The sequence below is a fragment of the Scyliorhinus torazame genome, chromosome 30 (assembly GCF_047496885.1).
Source record: "Scyliorhinus torazame isolate Kashiwa2021f chromosome 30, sScyTor2.1, whole genome shotgun sequence".
Taxonomy (NCBI): domain Eukaryota; kingdom Metazoa; phylum Chordata; class Chondrichthyes; order Carcharhiniformes; family Scyliorhinidae; genus Scyliorhinus; species Scyliorhinus torazame.
The window spans coordinates 17491103-17518756 of NC_092736.1; the positions used below are offsets into that span (position 1 = coordinate 17491103).

The window sequence follows — 27654 nt, forward strand, 5'->3', positions numbered from 1 at the left end:
TTTTAGCGCGTACAAAGGGAAGAAATCATCGGAGGTCTTAGTACAGAAAGTGCAGGGGGGAACTTAAGAATATAATTAGAGGCAGCATGTGGCGCAGTGGTTAGCACTGGGACTACGGCGCTGAGGACCCAGGTTTGATCCCCGCCCCGGGTCACTATCCGTGTGGAGTTTGCACATTCTCCCCATGTCTGCGTGGGTCTCACCCCCACAACCCAAAATGATGTGCAGGGTAGGTGGATTGGCCACGCTAAATTGTGCCTTAATTGGAGAACAAAATAAGAAAACAATTAGGAGAGCAAAGAGAGGATATGCCTCTCGATCCTATGTGTCCAAGAGCCTTGATCCCATTCCTCGAGTTTGAACCTCTTGACAACTGAAATTGATAAGAGTTAACTCTTGTCGACCAATTAGTTTGACGAGCATGAATGTCTGGAATGTTTGAGGGCACAATTGCTTTCTGCATCAGGGATAGGCAATGCAAATAGGCACCCATCTTACATCATTCAGAGATCTCATTGCTGTCATGCCACAACACTTAAGACTCCCGGACGGCTCATCCATTTTGACTTCTTTTTCGGGGTCTCATCCACCCAGCCCATAAGGCTCGCCCTCCTAGACTCTCATCACACCCCACTCCATGTGGCCCACTGCCACAGCCGCCCCAATCCCCGGTGCCACAGACAGCAGAGTGACACCGCCCTCGAAGAGCTTTAAAACAGCGCAGCAGACCTCGCGGCTACCCACATGAGCCGCGACCACAATCCCAGTTACCCCTCCCCCGTTCTGGACACCCCCAAACCCTTCTATGTAGCTGACCAGCGGTCTCTAGCCCCTTGGAGTTTCTAATGCTCATTGGAGACAGTGGTGCTCACTCCCTTCCTCCCTCTCTGAGATCATGCTGCCTGGCTCCTGTTTGTATGACAGCACAGTGGTTAGTACTGTTGCTTCACAGTGCCAGGGTCCCAGGTTCGATTCCCAGCATGGGTCACTGTCTGTGCGGAGTCTGAATGTTCTCGCTGTGTGTGCGTGGGTTTCCTCCGGGTGCTCCGGTTTCCTCCCACAAATGAAATGAAAATGAAATGAAATGAAAATGAAATGAAATGAAAATCGAATCTAGGACAAAGGTTCGGCACAACATCGTGGGCCGAAGGGCCTGTTCTGTGCTGTATTTTCTATGTTCTATGTTCTATTCCGGCGCCTGTTCGGGGAGGCTGGTACGGCGCCTGTTCGGGGTAATGTAAGTCAACTTGTGACAATAAACATTATTATTGTTAAAAAGCTGTAGGAATTTGCGGCAATCTGACTTCACGTCTGGGCTGTGGGCTGATTCAGTGAGGGCTGAAAATGCGACTATAGCCACAGTGAGTATATTGATGCAAATAAGGTTCACTCACTTCCTGGGTGTGAGCCTGATTGCGCCATCGGGGAGGGCCGGGGAGGATTGTGTTCTGAAATCGCACCGGCGCAAATCCCGCTTTTAGCCCCTTGTGAGACTTTGCAGCCGTGACGGGATTCGAGCCTCTGGTTAACGGGCCCGCTAAACTGCGCCAAATCGCTATCATCTATCGAGCTGTTCGATTTTCGGGGGGAGCAGTGTCCAGGGGCCTGTCGGGAAGGTAAGCTTAACTTGAAAAACTTACCTTTACAGCTGCAGGAAGTCGGCCGTGGGGATTTCTGGGAAGATTTGTTAGTACCTGTATATAAGTTGGGCGGTTGCTAAACCCCAGACACTACACTTGTTGTGTAACCCACCCTTCCACCTCCTCTAACTTAAGGGGTTGAGTGATTATCAGGTAAGCTCTTCCTTTCTTTTTCTTGTTTTATCTAGAGGGGATGGCAGGGAAGGCAGTACAATGTTCCTCCTGCAGAAAGTTTGAGGTGAGGGACGCCGCCAGTGTCCCTGCTGATTTCATCTGTGGGAAGTGCACCCATCTCCAGCTCCTCAGAAACCGTGTTAGGGAACTGGAGCTGGATGAACTTCGGATCATTCGGGAGGCAGAGGTGGTTATAGATAGTAGCTTCAGGGATGTAATAACTCCGAAGAATAAAGATAGATGGGTGACGGTGAGAGGGGTTGGGAGGAAGCAGTCAGTACAAGGATACCCTGTGGTCGTTCCCCTTAGTAACAAGTGTGGTGATGTGCATCAATGTAAATGCATGTAGGCTAGCTAGACACTAGAGGGAGCACCAGAAACATCACACACACACTCATCCAATAGATCAGTTAGATAGGAGACGACCAATGGACAATCACGATACACAAGGAGGTGGCACAACCACAAGAGGGCATTACACCAACCCATATATAAAGGACACCACACACATGATCTGCCTCTTTCCAGTGGAGAGAGTCAGTGAGTACAGACACAGGGTTGATTCAATATCACTCCCACCACGTGGATTGCAACAACTGGTTAGTCAGTCTGGGGAGCTATAGTAGGATTAGCAGTAGTGGCGAACCCGAGTAATACAAGTGTAAATAGTTTAATAAACGTGTTGAGGTTATCTCCACGTCTGAACCTTCCTTTGTCAAGTGCACCACAAGGAAGCCGCTTATGTTATACCTACAACATACCAAATCAACAAGTATACCGCTTTGGATACTGTTGGGAGGGGGGGGGACTTACCAGGCCATGGGGTACAGGTCTCTTGCACAGAGTCTGTCCCTGTTGCTCAGAAGGGAAGGGGGGAGAGGGGTAGAGCATTAGTCATTGGAGACTCCATAGTTAGAGGGATAGATGGGAGATTCTGTGGGAACGAGAGAGACTCGCGGTTGGTGTGTTGCCTCCCAGGTGCCAGCGTCCGCAATGTCTCAGATCGTGTTTTCGGGATCCTTAAGCGGGAGGGGGAGCAGCCCCAAGTGGTGGTCCAAATAGGTACCAACGACATAGGTAGGAAACGGGATAGGGATGTATGGCAGGAATTCAGGGAGCTAGGGTGGAAACTTAGATCTAGGACAAACAGAGTTATTATCTTTGGGTTGTTACCCATGCCACGTGCTAACGAGACGAGGAATAAGGAGAGAGCAGTTGAACACGTGGCTACAGGGATGATGCAGGAGGGAGGGTTTCAGATTCCTGGATAATTGATTCTCATTCTGGGGTAGGTTGGACCTCTACAAACGGGATGGTCTACATCTGGACCAGAGGGGTACCAATATCCTGGAGGGGTTATTTGCTAATGCTCTTCGGGAGGGTTTAAACTAGATCAGCAGGGGATTGGGAACCTGAATTGTAGCTCCAGTATACAGGGGGTTGAGAGTAGTGAGGTCATGAGTAAGGTTTCAAAGTTGCAGGAGTGTACCCGAAGGCAGGAAGGTGGTTTAAAGTGTGTCTACTTCAATGCAGGAGCATCCGGAATAAGGTGGGTGAACTTGCGGCATGGGTTGGTACCTGGGACATCGATGTTATGGCCATCTCGGAGACATAGATAGAGCAGGACAGGAATGGTTGTTGCAGGTGCCGGGGTTTAGATATTTCAGTAAGCTCAGGGAAGGTGGTAAAAGAGGGGGAGGGGTGTCATTGTTAGTCAAGGCCAGTATTACGGTGGCAGAAAGAACGTTTGATAAGGACTCGTCTACTGAGCTAGTATGGGCTGAGGTTAGAAACAGGAAAGGTGAGGTCACCACGTTAGGGGTTTTCTATAGGCATCTGAAAAGTTCCAGAGATGTAGAGGAAAGGATTGTAAATACGATTCTGGATAGGAGCGAAAGTAACAGAGTAGTTATGGGGGACTTTAACTTTCCAAATATTGACTGGAAATGCTATTGTTCGAGTTCTTTAGATGGGTCCGTTTTTGTCCAATGTGTGCAGGAGGGTTTCCTGACACAGTATGTAGATAGGCCAATGAGAGGCGAGGCCATATTGGATTTAGTACTGGGTAATGAACCAGGACAGGTGTTAGATTTGGAGGCACTTTGGTGATGGTGACCACAATTCGATTACGTTTACTTTAGTGATGGAAAGGGATAGGTATATACCGCAGAGCAAGAGTTATATCTGGGGGAAAGGCAATTATGATGCGATGAGGCAAGACTTAGGGTGCATCGGATGGAGAGGAAAACTGCAGGGGATGAGCACAATGGAAATGTGGAGCTTGTTCAAGGAACAGCTACTGCGTGTCCTTGATAAGTATGTACCTGTCAGGCAGGGAGGAAGTGGTCGAGCGAGGGAACCGTGGTTTACTAAAGCAGTTGAAATACTTGTCAAGAGGAAGAAGGAGGCTTATGTAAAGATGAGACGTGAAGGTTCAGTTAGGGCGCTCGAGAGTCACAAGTTAGCTAGGAAGGACCTAAAGAGAGAACTAAGAAGAGCCAGGAGGGGACATGACAAGGCTTTGGCAGGTAGGATCACAGATAACCCTGAAGCTTTCTTTCGATATGTCAGGAATAAAAGAATGACTCGGGCAAGAGTAGGGCCAGTCAAGGACACTAGTGGGAAGTTGTGCGTGGAGTCCGAGGAGATAGGAGAGATGCTAAATGAATATTTTTGGTCAGTATTCACTCAGGAGAAGAACAATGTTGTCGAGGAGAATACTGCGATATAGGCTACTAGACTAGAAGGGCTTGAGGTTCATAAGGAGGAGGTGTTAGCAATTCTGGAAAGTGTGAAAATAGATAAGTCCCCTGGGCCAGATGGGATTTATCCTAGGATTCTCTGGGAAGCTAGGGCGGAGATTGCTGAGCCTTAGGCTTTGATCTTTAAATCATCTTTGTCTACAGGAATAGTGCCAGAAGACTGGAGGATAGCAAATGTCGTCCCCTTTCAAGAAGGGGAGTAGAGACAACCCCGGTAACTATAGACCAGTGAGCCTTACTTCTGTTGTGGGCAAAGTCTTGTAAAGGTTTATAAGAGATAGGATGTAAAATCATCTGGAAAGGAATAATTTGACTAGAGATAGTCAACACGGTTTTGTGAAGGGTAGGTCGTGCCTCACAAACCTTATTGAGTTCTTTGAGAAGGTGACCAAACAGGTGGATGAGGGTAAAGCACTTGATGTGGTGTATATGGATTTCAGTAAAGCGTTTGATAAGGTTCCCCACGGTAGGCACTTGCAGAAAATATGGAGGCATGGAATTCAGGGTGATTTAGCAGTTTGGATCAGAAATTGGCTAGCTGGAAGAAGACAAAGGGTGGTGGTTGATGGGAAATGTTCAGACTGGAGTCCAGTTACTAGTGGTGTACCACAAGGATCTGTTTTGGGGCCACTGCTGTTTGTCATTTTTATAAATGACCTGGGACCTGGAGGAGGGCGTAGAAGGATGGGTGAGTAAAATTGCAGATGACACTAAAGTCGGTGGAGTTGTGGACAGTGCGGAAGGATGTTACAGGTTACAGTGGGGCATAGATAAGCTGCAGACTAGGCTGAGAGGTGGCAAATGGAGTTTAATGCAGAAAAGTGTGAGGTGATTCATTTTGGAAGGAATAACAGGAAGTCAGAGTACTGGGCTAATGGTAAGATTCCTGGTAGTGTGGATGAGCAGAGGGATCTCGTTGTCCATGTACATAGATCCCTGAAAGTTTCCACACAGGTTGAGAGGGTTGTTAAGAAGGCGTACGGTGTGTTAGCTTTTATTGGTAGAGGGATTGAGTTTCGGAGCCATAAGGTCATGTTGCAGCTGTACAAAACTCTGGTGCGGCCGCATTTGGAGTATTGCGTGCAACTCTGGTCGCCGCATTATAGGAAGGACGTGGAAGCATTGGAAAGGGTGCAGAGTAGATTTACCAGAATGTTGCCTGGTATGGAGGGAAGATTTTATGAGGAAAGGCTGAGGGACTTGAGGCTGTTTTCGTTAGAGAGAAGAAGGTTAAGAGGTGGCTTAATTGAGGCATACAAGATGATCAGAGGATTGGATAAGGTGGACAGTGAGAGCCTTTTTCCTCGGATGGTGATGTCTAGCACAAGGGGACATAGCTTTAAATTGAGGGGAGATAGATATAGGACAGATGTCAGAGGTAGATTCTTTAATCAGAGAGTAGTAGGGGCGTGGAAGCTCCTGCCTGCAACAGTAGTGGACTCGCCAACATTAAGGGCATTCAAATGGTCATTGGATAGACATGGACGATAAGGGAATAGTGTAGATGGGCTTTAGAGTGGTTTCACAGGTCGGCGCAATATCGAGGGCCGAAGGGCCTGTACTGCGCTGTAATGTTCTATGTTCCATGTTACTTTTACGTTTCCTCAGTAGAATGGATGCACACTGATGCTTCAAATTTACAGGGTTTTTTTGCATTGCATTTCAAATATTTTCAGAGGGGCCACAACTTGCTTTCTCCTCGGTATTTGCTAAACGTAGCACACACATAACAGAGACTAAGAGAAAAAAGGACAGATATTGTCGTGTACATCCAAATTGGAAGCCCCAACTTTCCATCTGTACACCCCATTCAGATTTTTCTGGAAAATAAGCTCATTTGTATTCTCTACGAGTGCAAATTTTAGCTTCACCTTTGGAACAAATATTGGAAGTATTAGCGGACATCAGTTGTAATTCCTCACAGGTGGGCAACATGGTGGCACAGTGGTTAGCACTGCTACCTACGGTGCTGAGGACCCGGGGTCGATCCCAGCCCCAGATCACTGTCCATGTGGAGTCTGCACATTCTCCCCGTGTCTACGTGGGTTTCACCCCCACAACCCAAAAGATGTGCAGGTTAGATGGATTGGCCACGCTAAATTGCCCCTTAATTGGAAAAAAAATAATTGGGTACTCGAAATTTAAAAAAAAAGTAATTCCTCAGAGATGCGATCACCAGCAAGGCATGCTGGGGAGTCAAGGTGGTTACCAAAAAGTCCCTGAAGTCCATGTCTCCTGGTTGCAGGATCTGCCATTTTCCACAAGCGAATCAAGCCGGGAGTTTGCCTCGGTAACAGTTGGTCTGGGCCTGAAGCCAAAAGGCCGTCAGAAAAGGTACGCAGGGCGTCACTCCAGGAATGGGACGACCCATAGATAGAGCTCCCATCGATCCATGTAGTGGCATGGTTTATCTGGATTACATCAATGACAAGACAAGTTATCAACAACAACAGCAGCAATTTACATTCTGTGGCATACTTCAGAACACCCTCAGGCAGGAGCATTGCAAAACAAAGGAGAAAACAAACCCACATAATGAGATTTTAAGTCAGAGGACCAAATGTTTGATCAGAGGTAGATTAGGGGCAGCACGCCGGCACAGTGGTTTGCACTGCTGTCTCTCAGTTCCAGGGTCCCAGGTTCGATTCTGGCCTTTGGATGACTGTCTGTGTGGAGTTTGCACATTCTCCCAGAATCTGCGTGGGTTTCCTCCGAGTGCTCCGGATTCCTCCCACAGTCCAAAGATGTGCAGGTTAGGTGCATTGGCCATGCTAAATTGCCCCTTAGTGTCCAAGAGTTAGGTGAATTTACAGGGGTAAAGGGATAGGGTGGGGGAGAGGGCCTAGGTGTGCGCGCTTTCGGAGGGTCGGTGCAGACCCGAGGGGTCGAATGGCCTCCTTCTGCACTGTAGCGATTCTATGATATAATTATAAAGAGTACCTTAAAGGGGAAAAGCGAGATAGAGAGGTGGTGATGCCATAGAGTCAGGGCTTTACAGCACAGAAAGAGACCCTTCGGCCCATCGTGCGCGTGCCGGCCATCAAGCACCTATCAGTTCGAATCCCATATTCCAGCACTTGTGTGCAGGGAGTAAATCCCAGATCTTGGGTCCCAGGCATCTGGAGTGAAATCAGTGGGGCGATGCCAGAATTGAAGGCGTGCAAATATTTCGGAGGGTTGTGGGGCTGGAAGGGTTTGCAGAGATAGGGAGGGGAAAGGCCGTGAAGAGATTTGTAAACATGGATGAGAATTTGAAAATCAAGACATTGCTTGACTGGGAACCATTGTGGCTCAGCGAGCAGAGTACCACACACATCTCGACCAATTGTTTCAGATGTATTTTTTTGGATTGGATTGGATTGGATTTGTTTATTGTCACGTGTACCGAGCTGCAGTACATGAGAAGAAAAGGGAATAAAAGAAAATACATAATAGGGCAACACAACATATACAATGTAACTACATAAGCACTGGCATCGGATGAAGCATACAGGGACTGGTTTAGCACACTGGGCTAAATCACTGGCTTACCAAGCAGGCCAGCAGCACAGTTCAATTCCTGTACCAGCCTCCCCGAACAGGCGCCGGAATGTGGCGACTAGGGGCTTTTCACAGTCACTTCATTTGAAGCCTACTAGTGCCAATAAGCGATTTTCATTTCATTTCATTTCAGGGTGTAGTGTTAATGAGGTCAGTCCATAAGAGGGTCATTTAGGAGTCTGGTGACAGTGGGGAAGAAGCTGTTTTTGAGTCTGTTCATGCGTGTTCTCAGACTTCTGTATCTCCTGCCCGATGGAAGAAGTTGGAAGAGTGAGTAAGCCAGGTGGGAGGGATCTTTGATTATGCTGCCCGCTTACCTGCCTAACACTGTTGCCTTTTACCCCTGCCACCCCCCCCCCCCCACAGGAGAAGCGCGCACACAACAATAGGGAGCATGTGAGGACTGGAGGAGGGCCCGCTGATGAGAGGCCACTGACCGAACACGAGGAAAGGGCCCTGGAACTGGCTGGCGGACCTGAGGACCGGGAGGTTGCTGATGCAGAGGTCGGGGGCCCACCAGCAAGTGAGTCAATGGATGGGAGGCAGGTTCGTGTGATGGACTGGGCGGTGTTCACGACTCTCTGAAGTTTCTTGCGGTCCTGGGCCGAGCAGTTGCCATACCAGGCTGTGATGCAGCCCGAAAGGATGCTTTCTATGGTGCATCTGTAAAAGTTGGTAAGGGTTAATGTGGACATGCCGAATTTCCTTAGTTTCCTGAGGAAGTATAGGCGCTGTTGTGCTTTCTTGGTGGTAGCGTCGACGTGGATGGACCAGGACAGATTTTTGGAGTTGTGCACCCCTAGGAATTTGAAACTGCTAACCATCTCCACCTCGGCCCCGTTGATGCTGACAGGGGTGTGTACAGTACTTTGCTTCCTGAAGTCAATGACCAGCTAATTACCAGTTAAGTCAATTTTGTGATTATAATGTGTAGCCATCTACTGCATCCAATAATAAGACAATGTTTTCCATCAGACAACACAACTTGATTGCAATCTGAATCATTTCTGTGGTGTACCTCAATCTTAACCTCTATTCTTTGTAATTATTATTGTAACGGTGGAGGTTCAAAATAGGTGTGAAATCGTTTTTTTTAAATCCATTTTTAATCCACCCCCCGGGGGTGGATGCTCAACCTTCCGACCCAGAAACAAGAGTGCGAACAACTGAACCACAGATGTAGCCAGTGTTTCGCTGGCCAGGCCAGCATTTTTTGCCCATCCCTAACTGCCCTTGAGTTGATGAGCCGCCTTCTCGGCCCGCTGTGGTCCCTGTGGTGCAGGTACACCCACAGTGCTGTTAGGGTTGGGGTAATTCCAATCAAAGATAATTCCCTGGCTTGACTTGAAGAAGGCCTGGTAGCCTCCCCACGTTCTTTCCTCAACACCATCACCAAAAATAGATACCCCTGAAGCGTAGATGCCCCGTCTCAGGAGCTGAACATGAAAAAAAAAGCACGTGCTTTTAGGTTCATTTATGATGGCGGGTGCATCTTCTTTCAGCCTGCTAAATATTTACTTAGTTATATTTAAATGTACATTATCAATGGTGTTAAAAGCTGTGCCTGTGACAGTGCAGTATACCGTCAATACTGCACTGAAGTGTCAGCCTCGATTTTCAGGGGAGAATGCTGAACCTATAACCTTATGACCCGGGGAAGGGGGGGGGGATGCTGAATCTATAACCTTCTGACCCCAAGGGGGATTCTGAATCTATAACCTTCTGACCCCAGGGGGGGGGGGGGGGCGGCTGCTGAACCTATAACCTCTGACCCCAGAGGGGGAGGGGGGTGGCTGAAAATATAACCTTCCAATCCCAGGGTGGGATCTTGAACCCACAACCTTAAGACCCCCGGGGGTGGATGCTCAACCTTCCGACCCAGAAACAAGAGTGCGAACAACTGAACCACAGATGTAGCCTGATAATAAGGAATTAGTCATGATATCACCGTAACAGCAGTAGGGCTGTGCATGTACATTACGTCAAGTTTTGGAAACTGATTCAAACACAGGAGAGTGTGATGAATGTAGAATTTTTTAATATCGATCGCATTATTTATAATATATGTATCTGTTGCAGTAATATTTTTATTAAGTCCTGGTTTAACATACAGGCAGGCAGTGTGTCTGAAAAAGGTACAATTAAGATGTCCAACTCGTAATTGTTTACAAAGAGAGGCCTAATGCAATTTTATATTTGCTGGAGAGAGTGAATAATTTGAGACATTGTATTTAGATTTAGGTGAGCAGGTATTTAGATTTAGGTGAGTTGGATAAAGATAATGTGAGGAGCCAGGTCTGTCTGTAGTTTTGCAGTTTGATTATAGGTTTGGCCATCTGCTGGGAGTTTTAAGTTGAGCATCAGCTCTTGCCAAGTGCCGTCAGGTTGAGCAGTAGTCTGACACAGGCAGAAGGATCTGCAGGTTGTTTCCTGAAAGGATCAATCTCTCTCTTTTCAAGCAGTCTTTCCAAGAAATCACTATACAAGTTGACAGCAAGTACCCTGTGTTCGCAAACTTTATTCAGAAGTGGCTTTTGACCTGTAATGGGCTTTGTTTAATTGGAGATAGAGAAGGTATAAGTCAGTCGTAAAAAGCGTTTCGTTTTCCTTTTATTTTAAGAATTGTTTACTGTTAATTGAAGGCTATTTTTTGTAATGGTAACGTGTTTAATCCTGTGTTAGGAATAAAGTTTGCTTCAATGTAAAAGCTCAAATTGGTCAGTGGAATCACTCCTGGATCGAAGTATCCTCTCCTCACAGTTTTAAAATATTTTAAAAAAATATTTGGGCTCCATGTTCGGTATCCTGACAAATGTTGGGGTCTCGTTCGGGGCCTTAACAAGAGACATTAACGCACCTAGAGATAATACAGTAAACAGTAATGAGCTTGATGCTTAATGGAGGTATCAGCAAAGACAAAAGAAACCTGGTCCCTTTACCCTTGAAAGGAAGTGACTAAGTCAAGCAAAGCAAACAAGACAACAAGTGACCAAAAAGATTATTTAGAACATGATTTCCAATTACAGTAAACAGGACAATAGAGGAACATTGGTGCAAACAGCAAAAATGTCAAGACAGAGTTTCGGAGGTCCTCCTTCAACCAAGAGTATCAACATTAAATAGACTGTAAGATGTGTATCGGAGGCAAAAAGCTTCTTAATTATTTAAGACACAATTGTATGCAGTAATGGGAGGACCAGACTAGAAAGATTTTTCTTTGAAACAGATGGATAAATACTAATTCATTAAATTGCCTCCCAACTTGTGCTTTTCGGAAAATCTGTGTTTTAATTATTGTGCATTTCACTAGTTGACATTTCCGGCTTATTTTTCAGCGGCACGGTGGCTAGCACTGCTGCGTCACAGCACCAGGGTCCCGGGTTCAATTCCCACCTTGGGTGACTGTCTGTGTGGAGTCTGCACGTTCTCACCGTGTCTGCGTGGGTTTCCTCCAGGTGCCCCGGTTTCCTCCCACAGTCCAAAGATGTGCAGGTTCGGTGGATTGGCCGTGATAAATTGGCCTTAGTGTCCAGGGATGTACAGGTTAGGTGGGGGTTACAGAGTTAGGGCGGGGGGGGTGGGGCTAGGTAGGGTGGTCTTTCAGAGGGTTCGGTGCAGGCCTGATGGGCCCAATGGCCTCCTTCTGCACTGCAGGGATTCTATTCTGTAAAGAAAGTATCTGACAGGCTCCTGCCATCTGCTGATTCATGAGCAGCCACTAGGTGGTGGCGATGAGCAGCAAAAAGTGATTTTTCTCTTCCCCGACACTGAACCCACCCCTGGCCAGCCCCTTACCGAAGGAAAAAGGGTCGAAATGGGGAAGTTGAGAACTGGGAAAGTGCACCTCCTTCTGGCAGTTCTGTTACCTGTGAACTTGAAAAATTAGAAAAGTGCATTATTCATTGGAGCAATGAGGGTGCGGCATCTCGTTACGAAACGTACCTGCTGCCGGGGGTTGTTTGGACTTTGGCCTGAGCTTGTTGTCCACTGGCTTCGCTGGAATGGCAGCTGAACATTCCCTGTGTTGTTAGGATCAAAAACCGGGTCTCCGGAAGGAATATGAATGTTTAGGAATTCAGGGGGACAACCGGACCCAGTTACTTCCAAAATCTCGTCAATGACGTGAAACCCTGAAAGGTTCAAACAAGATGGAGAACATTCATTGTGGGAGTTCAGGAATTTTTAAAAGAAAATCTTAACTAACTTGAGGGATCAATATTGAGTTCATCCACTGTCTCCCTACGGAACCAGTTCATAGAGCCATAGAGTCCCTACAGTGCAGGAGGTGGCCATTCTGCCCATCGAATCTGCACCGACCCTTCGAAAGAGCATTCTACCCGTGTCGACTCCCCCGTCCACCCCGCCCTATCATCGTATCCCCACAACATAATCACGAGGGGGTAATTTTAGCGTGGCCAATCCACCTAACCCGCACATCTTTGGACTGTGGGAGGAAGCCTGAGCACCCGGAGGAAATCCACGCAGACAGGGGTAGAACGTGTAGACTCCGCACAGTGAGTGACCCAGCCGGGAATTGAACCTGGGACTCTGGAGCTGTGAAGCAACAGTGCCACCCACTGTGCTACCATGCCGCGAGGAATATGACAAGAATAAAATTCCTGACGTGGTCATCATCCGACCTAAGTATTTATCTTCCTTAGGGCATGGATCCGTCAATTGGTTATTTATTTTTGTGCATTTTGATTTTGTGCAAATTTTCATCTGAAAATCTGCTACCTTGCATGATATAATAAAATGAATCATGCTTAAGCTGTTTTTTGGCGACATACTGCATGTCCCACATAACCCCTGTGTTATCAATACTCATTTGTAGCAATCTCTTGAATTTCTCCATGACTGCCAGTTGTCTTTAGTTCCCAGCATTCTCCTCATGGGAAAGCAGTGTTAGGAGACATTGTAGAAAAGGGTTAATTGAAAACTTTTGCTGTTTAAAGAACAGCAACACATCAGAGATTTCATACTTTGCTACATAAACATTTTATGCTCTTATCTTGTATTATTCCTTGTGTCTGAATAAAGCTCGTAGTCTTACAGTTGAAGTAGATGCTTTATTTTTATGAGTATGTTCTCTCTCCAGCACTTATACAATACATCTGAGCTGCCTGTCTGTGTCCTGCTCAGCAGCTGCCGTTCCTGACTTCCTGTCTGTCTATATTTATACATCTCCTGTGCTCCCTCTAGTGATTGCTTAGTTGTAGTGCATTGACATTGACCCCTTGTATATATACAGATATGCAGATCACTACGTGCCCCCTTTATACTTTTACATATTTTCTGTACAGTGTGAAAGAAAATTGTACAAAACAGTTAGATTAATTATGATATGTATATCTGTACAAGTTGTGATGATATTGGTTATTATACAAAGCCAATTAATATTTATGAGTCCAATCTTAATAAAAACATTTAGGAGTCCGACTTTATGAATTTATTCGGTTGAGTTTTTTTTCCTTCTCCTGTTGTTGACGTGGTGATGTTGATATTGTAATTTTTTTTTGAATGTCGTCAGTGTTCTTGTTTTTAAATAACCAAATAAGTCATCACGAGGTGTTCGAATGGTCGAACCACTGATGTTGACTGACGTGGACTTGTTTCTGTGTTTATGGTATCAAGTTAGTGTGTCATCTGCCTTGAAAGCTGGTGTGCTTGTTTGTTCGGGAGCAAATGTGAATTTGTTAGATTCGTTGTCATGCCATGGTATGTTTCTAGTCCTGTCATTGTTTTAGAGTGTGCTGTTGCATTGTCCTTCATGTGCAGAGTTGTACCATGTTGTACAGGTCGTTGTTTCATTGTTGTTGTTTCTGTCTTTGTTGTTTTCGTTGTCGTTCTTGTTGTTGTTTTTGTTGTGCTTGTTGTTTCTGTTTTTGTTGTTCTTGCCGTGTTTGTTGTTGCTGTTGTTGTCTTTGTTATGCTTCTTCTTGTTGTTTTTGTTGTTGCTGTTGCTCTTGTTTCTGTTGTGCTTCTTATGGTTTTTGTTGTTCTTGTTGCACTCAATGACTGTTCCATGTGGATAATTTGAGCCGTTCTCAAAGTTATTGGTGTCAGTGTTCTTTGTGATATCTGATGTTTCATTGAGCGTTTCTTCTTGAGGTTTGTGAGAATGATCTGATGTTGCATTGATCTCGGAGACATCAGCCATTTGTGGTTGATTTGATTCCTCTTTGCTTCCTTGGTGCTCCTCCTCTGGAGTCATATCTGTCATGATATTCAAACACACACATCATGATAGACACACCAACAGACAAATCAGAACACACAACACCACAACCAATGACAGAAAGATATAAAAGCACAGACACGACCCCCGGTGGTCAGTATTAGCTGCAGAGGAGGACCAGGACAGATCTGCTACCAAACACACTCAGGGAGACAGCACGTGCAGAGTATCCAGAACGAACTGTATTATAAGAGTTAAAATAAAATAGAGTTGTACCACATACAACTGTGTTGGCTCATCTGTGCACCAGAGCACCCAACACCACATGGTACAGGAGTGGATCGATACCTGCCGGCATACCTCCGTGTACACAGACAACCAGCAGTGCCCAGGCAAAATGATAGAGCTCCCGGTTCCGCAGCCGCTCCAGTGCTACGGCGATCTCCGCGAAAACTGGCGGCGATTCCGGCAAATGTTCGAATTGTTCCTGGTGGCAGCTGAACTCAAAGACCTGGATGATAGCGAAAAAATTGAATTTCTCCTCACCATCGCCGGTGCAAGGGCAAGAGAAATATTCACAAGGTTCAGGTTCTTCAGGAGGCAGCAAAGGTACGATTACCAGGCAGTCCTGGACAAATTCTCCAAGTACTGTGAAGAAAACGCAATCCAATCGGCAAGTAAAGGTAAGAAAAGCTGCAGTACTCACCTCGTGGCTGGGATCCCGGAGCCCGAATTCCCAGAGGCCGAAATCCCGGGCCTGAGAGAGGGCTGGGTCGAGGTCGGCGGCCATCTTGCTAAAGGTATCACGCTAGCACAGTTGCGCGAGCAGTGCGCAGAACCGGAAGTTGCGTTTGCGCATGCGCGAGATGCTGCGCATGCGCAGTCAAGAAAACGGCCATCGGTAAAGGAACAGCGATCTGAGCATGCGCAGTCGCTTCCTACGTGCTACATACCGAGCGTCAGGATGTCAGAGGCCCCAGACTGCACCAATTTAAAGGGGAAACGTCCCAAATCCAATTTAAAAGGGAAACGTCCCAAATCAAAAAAACAAAAGTCTGTTAAAGCTGTAAAACAACCTTCCCTCACCTGGAATGACAGCACATTGCCGCAAATTGACCCAGGAGATGAATTTGACCTCCGAAGAACCCTCCGACAAGCAGTTACCTACGCACAAGCCGATGATTCCGACCTCGAATACTTCGATGATGATCTTTACAGTGTTTCCGGACCTCGCGAGCCCAATGATAGCTCCGTGGTCCTATACGACTATGACTCGGACGAACCTTTCGTGTTGCACATTGGCGGCCCCCACATTGAATCCGACGCAGATGCGGATTCATTTTTCGGATTTGAGGATCTTCAATCCAGCAGATATGACGTCCCAACTTATCAGTACCGGATGATGCTGCAGCCTGACATTAACAGACAGGGAGCGCTGCAAGCACACGGAGAGCGCCCTGCTGCCACACAGACCGTGGTCCACGTCCTGCTCAACGTTCCCGACTCTATGAAAGAAGACATGCAAGACTCCAGAGCGCAGTCCTCGCATGAACCAGAAGTGACTCCAGTGTCACAAGCCTCCACAGAGAGCTCGTGGACAGCCTCCACAATTGCAGAAACGCAAGACTCCAGAGCGCAGTCCTTGCATGAACGAGAAGTGACTCCAGAGTCACAAGCCTCCACAGGGAGCTCGTGGACAGCCTCCACGATAGAAGCAACGCAAGACTCCAGAGTGCAGTCCTTGCAGGAACACGACCATGAGGGTCTAGCAACCTCTCCTGACCAACCAGCGGCAGACGATGCAAGTCTGCCATGCTCACGTGAACAGCAAGAAGGCTATAACAGCCTACCATGCTCCACTACACAGCAGCATGACCATGACGGTCTCTCATGCTACAATGAAGGGCACAGCGCTGAAGACTGTTCAAGCCCAACTGAAGACAAGCCAAAGGAATCGCCTCGTCCAAGCCCGAAGAAAAAAGGTTTATGCGCTGACCTTCAGGATCATTATAGCCGAACAGAGATGAATAATGCTGCACGGCCACAGAAGGATGCTGAGGATTTGCTAAAGAAATTAATTGAATGTTTAACTTGCAAGGAGCAGACTGAGAATTGCCAGTGTTTTAGTACGGATCGAAAAAATGGACAAGACATTGATCCTCAGTTAATGGAAATAACACAACCTGAATCATATCTACAGCAGGGACAAATGTCTCCCTTCAACACAACGCCGCAAAGTCCCAACTTCGAAGACCAGCAGTTAGTCAGTAATGACTCTTCAAACCTTGAGGGGAACATTAATTGCATTGAACCTATACACACTCCACTGATAAATGAGCAGAACATTGGAGCAAGAATCCTGAGGACACCGACATCGAGTAGCCAGATAACAAATTTAAAACCCACAGCAGATTCAAGTGAACCAAGTATGCTTTCCACTAATGGTGAAGATGCAGATAAGGTCGACCCGATTATCCATTGTACCACACTAACCCCAGTGATTAAGCAGTTATGTATGGGGAGTATAATGTGGGCAATTGAGAACAGTAAAAGAGAGACTGTGACCATGCCAGTCCCAGCAAAATCAGACCCAGAGACCATGAAGGCATGTACATTAGACAAAGATACATATGAGGTACCTGAGAAGAAAAGTGAAACGGAATGTTCTTTGGAAAATAGTACAATGTCGATAGAAACATTGGATCCTATATTCGAGACCATACATATGGGAGAATTTGGGGATAATAAACAAGGTTCTGCAATGTCTGGGGGAAGATTTAAAATTCCAAAGAAGAAAAGCCCAAATGAAGGACAACGGCAAGACAATGACAGTCCACCGACATGGTGTGCACCACCAGATGAAAACTCTGACAATTTACCCAACCCTAGTGAACAGCAAGCTGCTAATGAGGATCTATCCACGGGATGTGAGACGAGTGACGACAGCATCCCACTTCCCATGCAAAAGGTGCAAGGTGACAGACCTCGCCTAGTGCGTACCGAGGCACTCGACGATCACGGTGGGACCACTGACGACTGCGGTGGCGGCGCACCGCTTCCACCCTCGATGGCTCGAGCCTCTCCACTGGTTGGTGCATTCCTGCATGTTCCGACTCCAGAAGTGCAGCTTCAGGGAATCTCGGCTGCCTCCAGTGAACCTGTTGGGACTCCGGACGGGGGGCATCGACGGAAGGCAGACCGGACTCCAGATGGGGAGCAGCCAAGCGCCGACTCTGATTCGTGCACGCCAGACCTTGCTCCGGACGGGCGGTGTCGCGGCCTCGGTGATGGCATGCTCAGGGTGACGGCGGATGCCACGGCGACAGGGAATGGATCGCGTGGCAGTCCCACTGGGTCGGCAGTGGCAACCAGCACCGGCGGTCCAAGATGGACACACCAATTCGCGCCATCGCCAGACGTTGATGCGAGCAACAATTCTCTCTCCAAGGCGACATGCTTCGACGTTTCTCTGCGGAGTCACCCTTCCGGCACAGCAGGTGGCCGGAACCAGCGTGCACGGTCTCGGCCAACTTCCACATCTGGCACAGTCATCGCCTTGCATGATATTAGTGATGGTGCTACTTCGATGGCAACGACCCATCGGCTACAAGATGCCGTCCACCACAAACATAAAAAGAAAAAAGACTCCACCTTGTTCCTGGCATGCAGGGCGGATGGATTGGTGCGTAGGCGCAATCAGCGAGCTTTGCGCCGCCTTCCACGCTCGCAACTGAACCGTACGCACACGCCGGATCCTCCACTGGTTCCCAAGGATGACTTCGTGGAGATGCCACGGATCATGCCCCTTCCATCGCCACCAGAACCAAACCACAGCCAAGGCAACACTAACAAAGATGTTGAATGTTATATTTGCACGAATGAAAAAACCAAGCACTGCACGAAGTACAACAAATGGTAAAGTAGAGACTTCGGCAACAGCATCACCTCCAACAGTCCAAGGTGAACCAGTGTGACCACAAATCTCCACAGCTGAACCGGCTTGAGGACCAGCCCATTCTTGAGGCGGTCACCCATTAGACTGGACTTATAACGCTGTTCATACATTCAAAAAAGTCAAACACTTCTGTATTATAACCTGTTGTTGTTTATTGTTTCAGATATCGTCTGACCGGACCACTGTTCAAGTTTTTTTTTCTCTCTTGCTTCCATGTTTTGTTATGGTACAACCTTGTTAGTGTGACGCACCCGACATCGCCCCATGTAAATAGTTACGTCATATACACACGCTGTACACAACACACACACACACTCTTAGATGCACTCACGACACAATTATATTTATAACCACGTAGGCACATATCTTTGTAAAAAAGGGGGATGTCATGATATTCAAACACACACATCATGATAGACACACCAACAGACAAATCAGAACACACAACACCACAACCAATGACAGAAAGATATAAAAGCACAGACACGACCCCCGGTGGTCAGTATTAGCTGCAGAGGAGGACCAGGACAGATCTGCTACCAAACACACTCAGGGAGACAGCACGTGCAGAGTATCCAGAACGAACTGTATTATAAGAGTTAAAATAAAATAGAGTTGTACCACATACAACTGTGTTGGCTCATCTGTGCACCAGAGCACCCAACACCACAATATCTGGGTGATCTGCCTCATCTGTGATCTCTTGGTGCTCCTCTTCTGGAGAAATTTCTGGTTCATTTGAATCATCTTTGGTTTCTTGGTGCTCTTCTTCTGGAGTCAAAATCTTCAAGATTTCATTCTCTTGTGGGTAGTTTAGAGTAGATGAGATTTCAATTGATGTGGTCTCACTAGACTCATGAGTAGCCCTCCTCTGATTGTTGAGTGCTTCTGTACAGACGAGCTGAGATCTGTCAGTCTCGCCTTGATCTTGCACATCTTATATGTCGATTGTGATCACATTGTCACGTGTCTCACATACATTGGGTAGACTTACATTGTCTTGTTGTTGTTCACGTGAGCTTGGTAGACTTTCATAGTCTGTGTCTGGTTGCTCAGATACGATGGGTAGACCTTCATGGTCTTGATCATGCATGGCGTTCGCTATGGAGTGTTTAATTGCTTCCGTTTTGGAGTCTGTCAATTAGCTCTCTGTGGAGGCTTGTGTCGCTCTTTCTGTGGAGTCTTTCATCGCTCTCTGTGTGGAGTCGTGCAGTGTTCTCTCTGTGGAGTCGATCTGTGCTCTCTCAACGGAGTCAGTCAATACTCTTGGGTATTTGACAGGTTGCTGTCATCCAATGTACCGACGATCTGCTATGGCATCATGGTATTGGATTCATCTACCATGAGTAGAGTCATGTTGAGCTTGTCAACCATGTTGCTGATGCTATGATTAGCATATCCAAACAACTCAGCCATGTCTGAGTAGTATTTTTCGATAAGCAAATCATCTTTTGTTGTTTTGGATTTGTTATTGTGCTCTTCACTTTGGGTGGTGCAAACTGCTTGTTCCAGGGTGCTACGGAGGTTATGTTCAACTGCTGGTAGAAGTTCAGGCAATGTTGTGCCTTTTGAGGTTGAATTTTTTGGTTTTGTGCCTTTAAGAGTCTTGTTTGTGATTTTCGGGCATTTCCCCTTTAAGTGGGCGTGGTCTGAGTCTTCTGACGTCATTGTCATAATATACACCAGTATATCATGGTGCACACACACACACACACACACACACACACTGATGGACACGCAGTGGGACCAATCAGCATACACAACACCGCAGCCAATCACCAGTCACACTCACTATAAAGACAGGGGACGGGAGAGTTCCCGCTCTTTCTGGTAGCAGCCAGCTCGGAGCACAGAGCTCACAGGCTGCAACACAGACATTCACCATGTGCTGAGTGCATCACCTGGTTAGGACTAGGCAAGGGTCAACAGTTAAAGCTGGTACTGCATTTACCCACAGTTCAAGTATGTTAATATAGGTAAACTTATAATAAAATAGAGTTGCACCACTTCCAGTGTTGGTGACCTGTTTGTGATCCAGAACACCCAACACATCATGATACCAGGATTGGTTGCATACTAGCACTTTTGACACCCACCTGCAACTAATCAGCATTCCGGCATCCTGAAGTATGGGGAACATCAACCCGCCGCCGCTCCGCATCGCTGGCACCTCAGCGTACAGTGACAACCAGCAATGATACCTAGGCTGCGGGTTCCAGTGCCACAGCGATCTCCGCGAAAACTGGCAGGCATTCCGGCAAACTTTTGAAATCTTCCTGCTGGCTACCAAACTAGAAGACCTGGCCGATCCTGAAAAAACAGAGCTTCTCCTCACCATCGCCGGTGCCAGAGCAGAAGAAATCTTTTAAAAATTCAAGTTCTCCAAGGGGCAAAACAGGAGCGACTTCCAGGCAGTCCTGGACAAATTCGGCAAATACTGTGAGGAAAACGCACTCCAACCAGCAAGGAAAGGTAAGAGAAGTGCCAGTACTCACCTCGAGGCCGAAATCCCGGTACACAGAACAATTTTGGTCGGCGGCCACCTTTGTAAAGGAACTGCACTTGCGCAGTTGCGCGACGCCGCGCATGCGCAATCACGAAAACGGCCATCAGTAAAGGAACCGCGATCTGCGCATGCGCAAACGCCTCCTACGTGCTACGTCACACGCGTCATGACGTCAGAGGCCCTGGACTATGCCCATTTAAAGGGGAAACGTCCCAAATCAAAGAAAAATCTTTTAAAGCTGGAAAACAACCTTCCTTCACTTGGAATGACCGCACAATGCCTCAAATTGAACCAGGAAATGAAATAAACCTCCGAAGAACCCTGCAACAAGCAGTTACCTATGCCCAAACCGAGTCCGATTCCGACTTCCCGCAGACCAGTGACACTGAGGACCCAAGGGAGCCTTTACCAGTCGCTGTTATAACAAAGAACAGGCTGTCCCCGAATCAAAACCACCAGCAGCTGTCGGTGCACAGCATTGATCCAGACGACGAGTGGTGTGCCACCCTGACGGTCAACCGATCCCAGATACGATTCCGCCTGGACACTGGTGCTTCCGCTAATCTCCTAGCGTGGTCAGACTTTCAGACCCTTGGGGTTAAACCAACCATTCTTCCATTGACCTGCCAACTAGTGGACTACAATGGCAACGTCATTCCTGCTACCGGTTCATGCCTACTCGAAGTGACGCACAACCCGCGAAAAGCCATTCTTCCCTTCAAGATCGTGGGCTCCTCGAAGGACACTGTGCTAGGCGCACAGGCATGCAAACTCCTAAACCTCGTTCAACGAGTACACTCTCTCTCTCCAGAGGACACGTCTGCCTTCCAGGATGCGGACTTCAGGGCGCAACTCAATGCCATCATCGACCAGCACTGCAACGTTTTCGAAGGCATGGGCACGCTTCCATACACTTACAAAATCCTGCTCAAACAAGACGCCACGCCTGTGGTTCATGCACCTCGCAGAGTGCCAGCACCCCTCAAGGACTGCCTCAAGCAGCAGCTGCAGGACCTCCAGGACCAAGGAGTGCTCTCCAGAGTGACGGAACCAACCGACTGGGTCAGTTCCATGGTGTGCGTAAAGAAGCCCTCCGGCGAGCTCCGGACCTGCATTGACCCAAAGGATCTGAATCGCAACATAATGAGGGAGCATTAACCTATCAACAAGCGTGAGGAGATCCCGTGCGAGATGGCTCGGGCCAACATCTTCACCAAACTTGACGCCTCGAAACGATTCTGGCAAATTCAACTAGACAGGTCAAGCAGAAAGCTGTGTACCTTTAATACCCCATTTGGCAGATACTGCTACAACAGGATGCCGTTTGGGATTATATCGGCATGAGAAGTATTCCACTGGATCATGGAGCAAATGATGGAGGGCATTGAGGGTGTGCGCGCCTATGTTGACGACATCATCATTTGGTCCATCACCCCGCAGGAGCATATCAGTCGCCTCCAGCGCGTTTTCAAACGAAAAAGGGACCAAGGCCTTCGCCTCAACAGAGCCAAATGTTCCTTCGGCCAGACGGAACTCAAGTTCCTAGGGGACCAGATCTCCCGGTTGGGTGTGCGGCCGGATGCGGACAAGGTGGCAGCCATCACGGCCATGCAGAAGCCAGCGGATAAGAAGGCGGTCCTCCGATTTTTGGGCATGGTCAACTTCCTGGGGAAGTTCATCCCCAACCTCGCCTCCCATACCAAAGCTTTCCGGAACCTGGTCAGGAAGACAACATACTTCCAACGGCTTCCCGCCCATGAGTGCGAATGGGAGGAGCTTAAGACCAAGCTTACCACGGCCCAGGTATTGGCATTTTTTGACCCCACGAAGGAAACAAAAATTTCAACGGATGCCAACCAATCCGGCATTGGGGCGGTGCTCCTGCAACGCGATGAGGCCTCATTATGGGCCCCCGTTGCATATGCGTCACGTGCCATGACCCCCAAGGAACAGCGCTACGCGCAGATCGAAAAGGAGTGCCTGGGCCTGTTGACTGGGGTCGATGAATTTCATGATTACGTGTACGGCCTCCCCCAATTCACTGTTGAGGCCGACCATCGCCCGCTGGTCAACATTATACAAAAAGACCTGAATGATATGACCCCTCGCCCCCAGCGCATTCTGCTTAAACTCCGGCGGTACGATTTCAAGCTCCTATACACCCCGGTCAAGGAACTGATCATAGCAGACGCTCTGTCCAGGGCCATCAACACCCCGTGTGACCCAGAGGGGTTCGTCTGCCAGGTTGACACCCATGTGGCCTTCACGGCCTCTAATCTGCCGGCCACGGATGAACGCCTTATCCACATTCGCCGCGAAACTGCGGCTGACCCCCTACTACAGCATGTCATGCGCCACATGACGGACGGGTGGCTCAAGGGCCAATGTCCGCAGTTGTACAATATCAGAGACAATCGGGCAGTAGTCGATGGTGTCCTCCTGAAGCTGGACCACATCGTGATCCCGCACAGCATGCGCCAGCTCTTTTTGGAACAGCTACACGAGCGCCATCTTGGCGTGGAGAAGTGCCGACGAAGGGCCCGAGAGGCTGTGTACTGGCCCGGCATCAATGAGGACATCGCCAACACAGTGCTCAACTGCCCCACCTGTCAGCGGTTCCAGCCGGCCCAACCACGTGAGACCCTACAGCCCCATGAGTTGGTCACGTCCCCTTGGTCTAAGGCAGGCGTTAACCTGTTCCTTGCGCTCGGCAGGGACTATGTTCTGATTGTAGACTATTTTGCGAACTACCCGGAGGTCGTACGCCTGCACGACATCACATCATCGGCGGTCATCCGTGCCTGCAAGGAGACCTTTGCTCGTCACGGCATCCCACTCACTGTGATGTCGGACAATGGCCCGTGCTTCGCAAGCCAGGAGTGGTCCAACTTTGCCAGCAGGTACAACATTGTGCATGTGACATCCAGTCCCCTGCACCCCCAATCCAATGGCAAAGCGGAAAAGGGCGCCCACGTCGTCAAACGGCTCCTCTGCAAGGCTGCCGATGCAGGATCCGACTTCTACCTCGCCTTGCTGGCCTATCGTTCGGTCCCACTCTCCACGGGCCTGTCGCCAGCCCAGCTGCTCATGGGTCGCACCCTTAGGACGATGGTGCCGTCCATTCACGTCACAGACCTCGACCACGTTCCGGTCCTTCAGCGGATGCAACAGTCTCGTGCACAACACAAGGCGGCACATGACGCTCGGGCGACTGATCTCCCTGCTCTGGCGCCGGATGACAACGTCCGCATCCATCTTCCGGAGGGTGGCTGGTCTGCAACTGCTGTGGTTCTTCGGCAGGTGTCTCCCCGCTTGTTCCTGGTTTGTCTGCCAGATGGTTCCATTCGCCGCCGCAATCGGCGTGCCCTTCGTCTCGTTCCACGCTCGCTACGTGATCCCCCACCGGTGCCACGCCCTCCTGTTGTCCCCAACCTGGACTATGTGGAGATTCCGAATACTCTGCATCCTCCTCACTCTGCCGTGGCCCAGCCCGTTCCTCAGCCGGTGGCTCCTGACCCACCCTTGAGGCGGTCAACCAGAATTCGTCGCCCACCTCAGAGACTTGACTTATGAGTTTTACAATGTTGGACTCTTTGATCTGTTCTGTTATCATGTTTCATCGTTCCCGTAGTTTGTATATAATGTTCATTTCGTTGTTGGTGTGACACCCTATTTCTCGGCACCAGGCACCTTCCCGTGTAAATAGATTAGCCTCATGTACATAGTCATGTAAATAACACGCACACACAGTCAGGTACATTCACTACACAATATTTATTGTCATGCAGGCACATATACTTTATATAAAAGGGGGGATGTCATAATATACACCAGTATATCATGGTGCAGGCACACACACACACACACACACTGATGGACATGCAGTGCGACCAATCAGCATGCACAACACTGCAACCAATCACCAGTGAGAGCACCCCCACTATAAAGACAGGGGACGGGAGAGTTCCCGCTCTTTCTAGTAGCAGCCAGCTCAGAGCACAGAGCTCACAGCCTGCAACACAGACATTCACCATGTGCTGAGTGCATCACCTGGTTAGGACTAGGCAAGGGTCAACAGTTAAAGCTGGTATTGCATTTACCCACAGTTCAGGTATGTTAATATAGTTAACCTTATAATAAAATAGAGTTGCACCACTTCAAGTGTTGGTGACCTGTTTGTGATCCAGAACACCCAACACATCAGTCATGGCGCTCGTGACCTAAAGCGTAGGAATCGATTGCACATGCGCAAATCGATTTTCCTTTCCTGTGCGCTTTTTCTTAAACTGATCCATCTTCGAACTGTGCGCTCTTTTGGTCCAACTGCGCATGTGCTTTTTTAGAATAAATTTAGAGTACCCAATTACGGGACAATTTAGCGTGGTCAATCCACCTAACTTGCACATCCCTTGACCTGGGAAGATGCAGGAATTCTGCGGGTATCGCCAAGATTCAATCCAGCTTACCAAAGTAAACAAACAGCACCGTCCTGTTTCTGTCACACGGTATTCCCGATATTCCCTGCATCGCCACATTGCTGATGCTCCGGGGGTTGGGTAGCTCTGGTTCCTGTATAGCTTCGAGCACTCCATCAGCATAATTAGCAGGAAGCAGACGTACAAAGGGGGCACCTAGACGGAATGCAGCAAGACAAAATATTTTTGACAAAACCCATCAAAACACCTCGCATAAAATCTTAGCTGGCATGGCACGAGAAATGAGAGGCGACAACTAAAAGGAAGAATTGAACAGGTTAAAACAGAAGATTAATAGGCAATTTTGAGAGGTCTTTAACATTATGAAAGAGCTTGGTCAGGTAGATGTAGAGGTGTATTCCCTTTGGGCGGCACGGTAGCACAGTGGTTAACACTGCTGCCTCACAGCACCAGGGATCCGGACTCGGTTCCGGCCTCGGGTGACTGGCTGTGTGGAATTTGTACATTCTCTCCGTATCTGCGTGGGTTTCCTCTGAGCGCTCCAGTTTCCTCTCACAGTCCAAGTGGATTAGCCATGATCAATGCCCAGGATTACAGGGATGGGGTGGAGATGCGGTCCCAGATAGAGTGCTGTTTCAGAGGGTCGGTGCAGACTCAAGGGGCTGAATGGACTTCTTCCGCATTGCAGGGCTTCGATAGAAGACTCACACTTGGAGCCATACATGTAGAGTCATCACTAACAAAATTAATGAGGAACTTAAGAGAAATGTTGTTACCCAGATAGTAATTAGAATGTGGAACTATCTACCATGTGGGGTAGTTAAAGCAAACAGTATAAGTGGAGGCCATATAAGGACAAGAGGGAGCAAGGAAAAGAGGGACATGCTGGTAGGGTGAGTTGAAGTAGGGTAGGAGGAGGCCCATGGGGTGCATTGACCAGGTGGGCCCAATGGCCTATTTCTGTGCTGTAAAGTTCAATGTAAAACCTTTACTATCGAGTGGTTAGCTCAGTTGGTTTGATGGCTTTTTCATGATGCAGATGGCGACAACAGTGAGGGTTCGATTCCCGTACCGGTGGATGTAGATGCCACCCAATATAACTTCAGTGGTTTTCTCTTCAATTCCCCTCGGATGTTCATCCCATGGTGAGCCAATTGGTCTCACTGGAACCTGACTTCCAATCGGCCATTTCCAAACTCCCCTCTCCTTGGAATCTTCTCCCAAAGAATGCTTCCTCTCAGATGCCTCCAACAAAGATCCGCTTCCAGGATTTCCATCTCTCCCATCATTATTCCTCTCCTTGGATTTCCATGTGTATTGAAGCTTCCACACAATCTCTCAGGTACCCGGCCATGTCAACAGAACACCACTGCCTCACAGGCTGTGTAAAGTTGTCACCAATCTAAGTGTTACTTCAGATGTTTGGTTTCCCACTTTAAATCTGGTTACTGCCGCTGTCTCTTTAACGCAGAGCACCCTCTCTGCTTGTTACTTTATCTTCACCCATCAGGACCTTCTCCAACTGCTTGTTCTTTGTTCCCTTCACTTAACTGTCTTCCTGAGGCATTCATCTTGTCCCAACTCCCTGGTTGTCCGGACTTTCTCTCGTTCTTCTGGGAAGTCTGCATTTCCCAGCAGCTCCTTTATCCTGTCCAGCGTCTTCTGGGTCCAGCTTAAGACTCAACTCAAAAGTTCTTTCTAACCCAAGGTGGCCCCTGGTTGCTAAGCACCAGCCTAGTTTCTCTTTAGGCCTGTTTGCTTTCACGCTGTATACTCTCATCACAACGCAACCACGGTTTGAAATGAAACCCAAACCCACAGACCTGCAGGTTCCTTTGTTTAACATGGGGGTAACTGAAGTTTTAGCCCTTTCTTCGACAGAAACACAAAATTAAACTCACTTAACACCCAAAAATACAAACAGAGATTACTTAAAACTATCTCTGTTTCTTGACAAGTGTGAAAGTAAGAGCACTTCTACAGTCAAAGGTGTTTGAGCCATTGGCGTGTCAAAGTAATAAACCTGCACGGTAGCCCCTTGTTCTGACGTGAATAAACTGTTACTTCAGGCTGTTTTTGACATCAGGATTTTGCTGCCGTGTGGAACATTTTTGTCAAAATTCATTGGTTAAAATCTTGCAATGAAGGGTGCGGACTAACGGAAACGTTTCTAAGTGTCATTTGTGGCGGGCGTTGCTGGGAGTTTCCAGAACCGGCGAGATACCCACCGCTTTCTAACGATGCATTTTGGGCCCTGGGGAGTTTCTCACTGGCTTAGCCCACACGTAGCATTATTTTTATCACTGGGGAGCTGAACTCAGAGTTTGGGCTGCCATTTTGAAAGGGTGCCCCGATCCCTAAGTGAGATCATGGGCACTGTCACCCGCCCCCCCCCCCCCACCCATGCAGGGGCATTACCCCACCCCCCCACCTCCCCCATCTCCCCAAGTGAGGACACCCCAC

The 27654-nt window shown here is 48.1% G+C and overlaps 1 protein-coding gene and 1 pseudogene across 1 annotated transcript in view; one reads left to right on the forward strand and one right to left on the reverse strand.

The window, feature by feature from the left end:
• The window catches only part of LOC140404403 (dual oxidase 2-like), a 127075-nt gene that overhangs the window by 90915 nt on the left and 8506 nt on the right, over window positions 1–27654 (reverse strand). Inside the window, exons 4-6 of the mRNA XM_072492893.1 lie at window positions 25222–25386; window positions 12059–12246; window positions 6786–6987 (exon numbers count right to left, since the gene is read on the reverse strand). Of these exons, the coding sequence (XP_072348994.1) occupies window positions 6786–6987; window positions 12059–12246; window positions 25222–25386 (555 nt within the window). The remainder of the gene's footprint in view (window positions 1–6785; window positions 6988–12058; window positions 12247–25221; window positions 25387–27654) is intronic.
• LOC140404513 (small nucleolar RNA SNORA53) lies at window positions 27111–27300 on the forward strand (annotated as a pseudogene).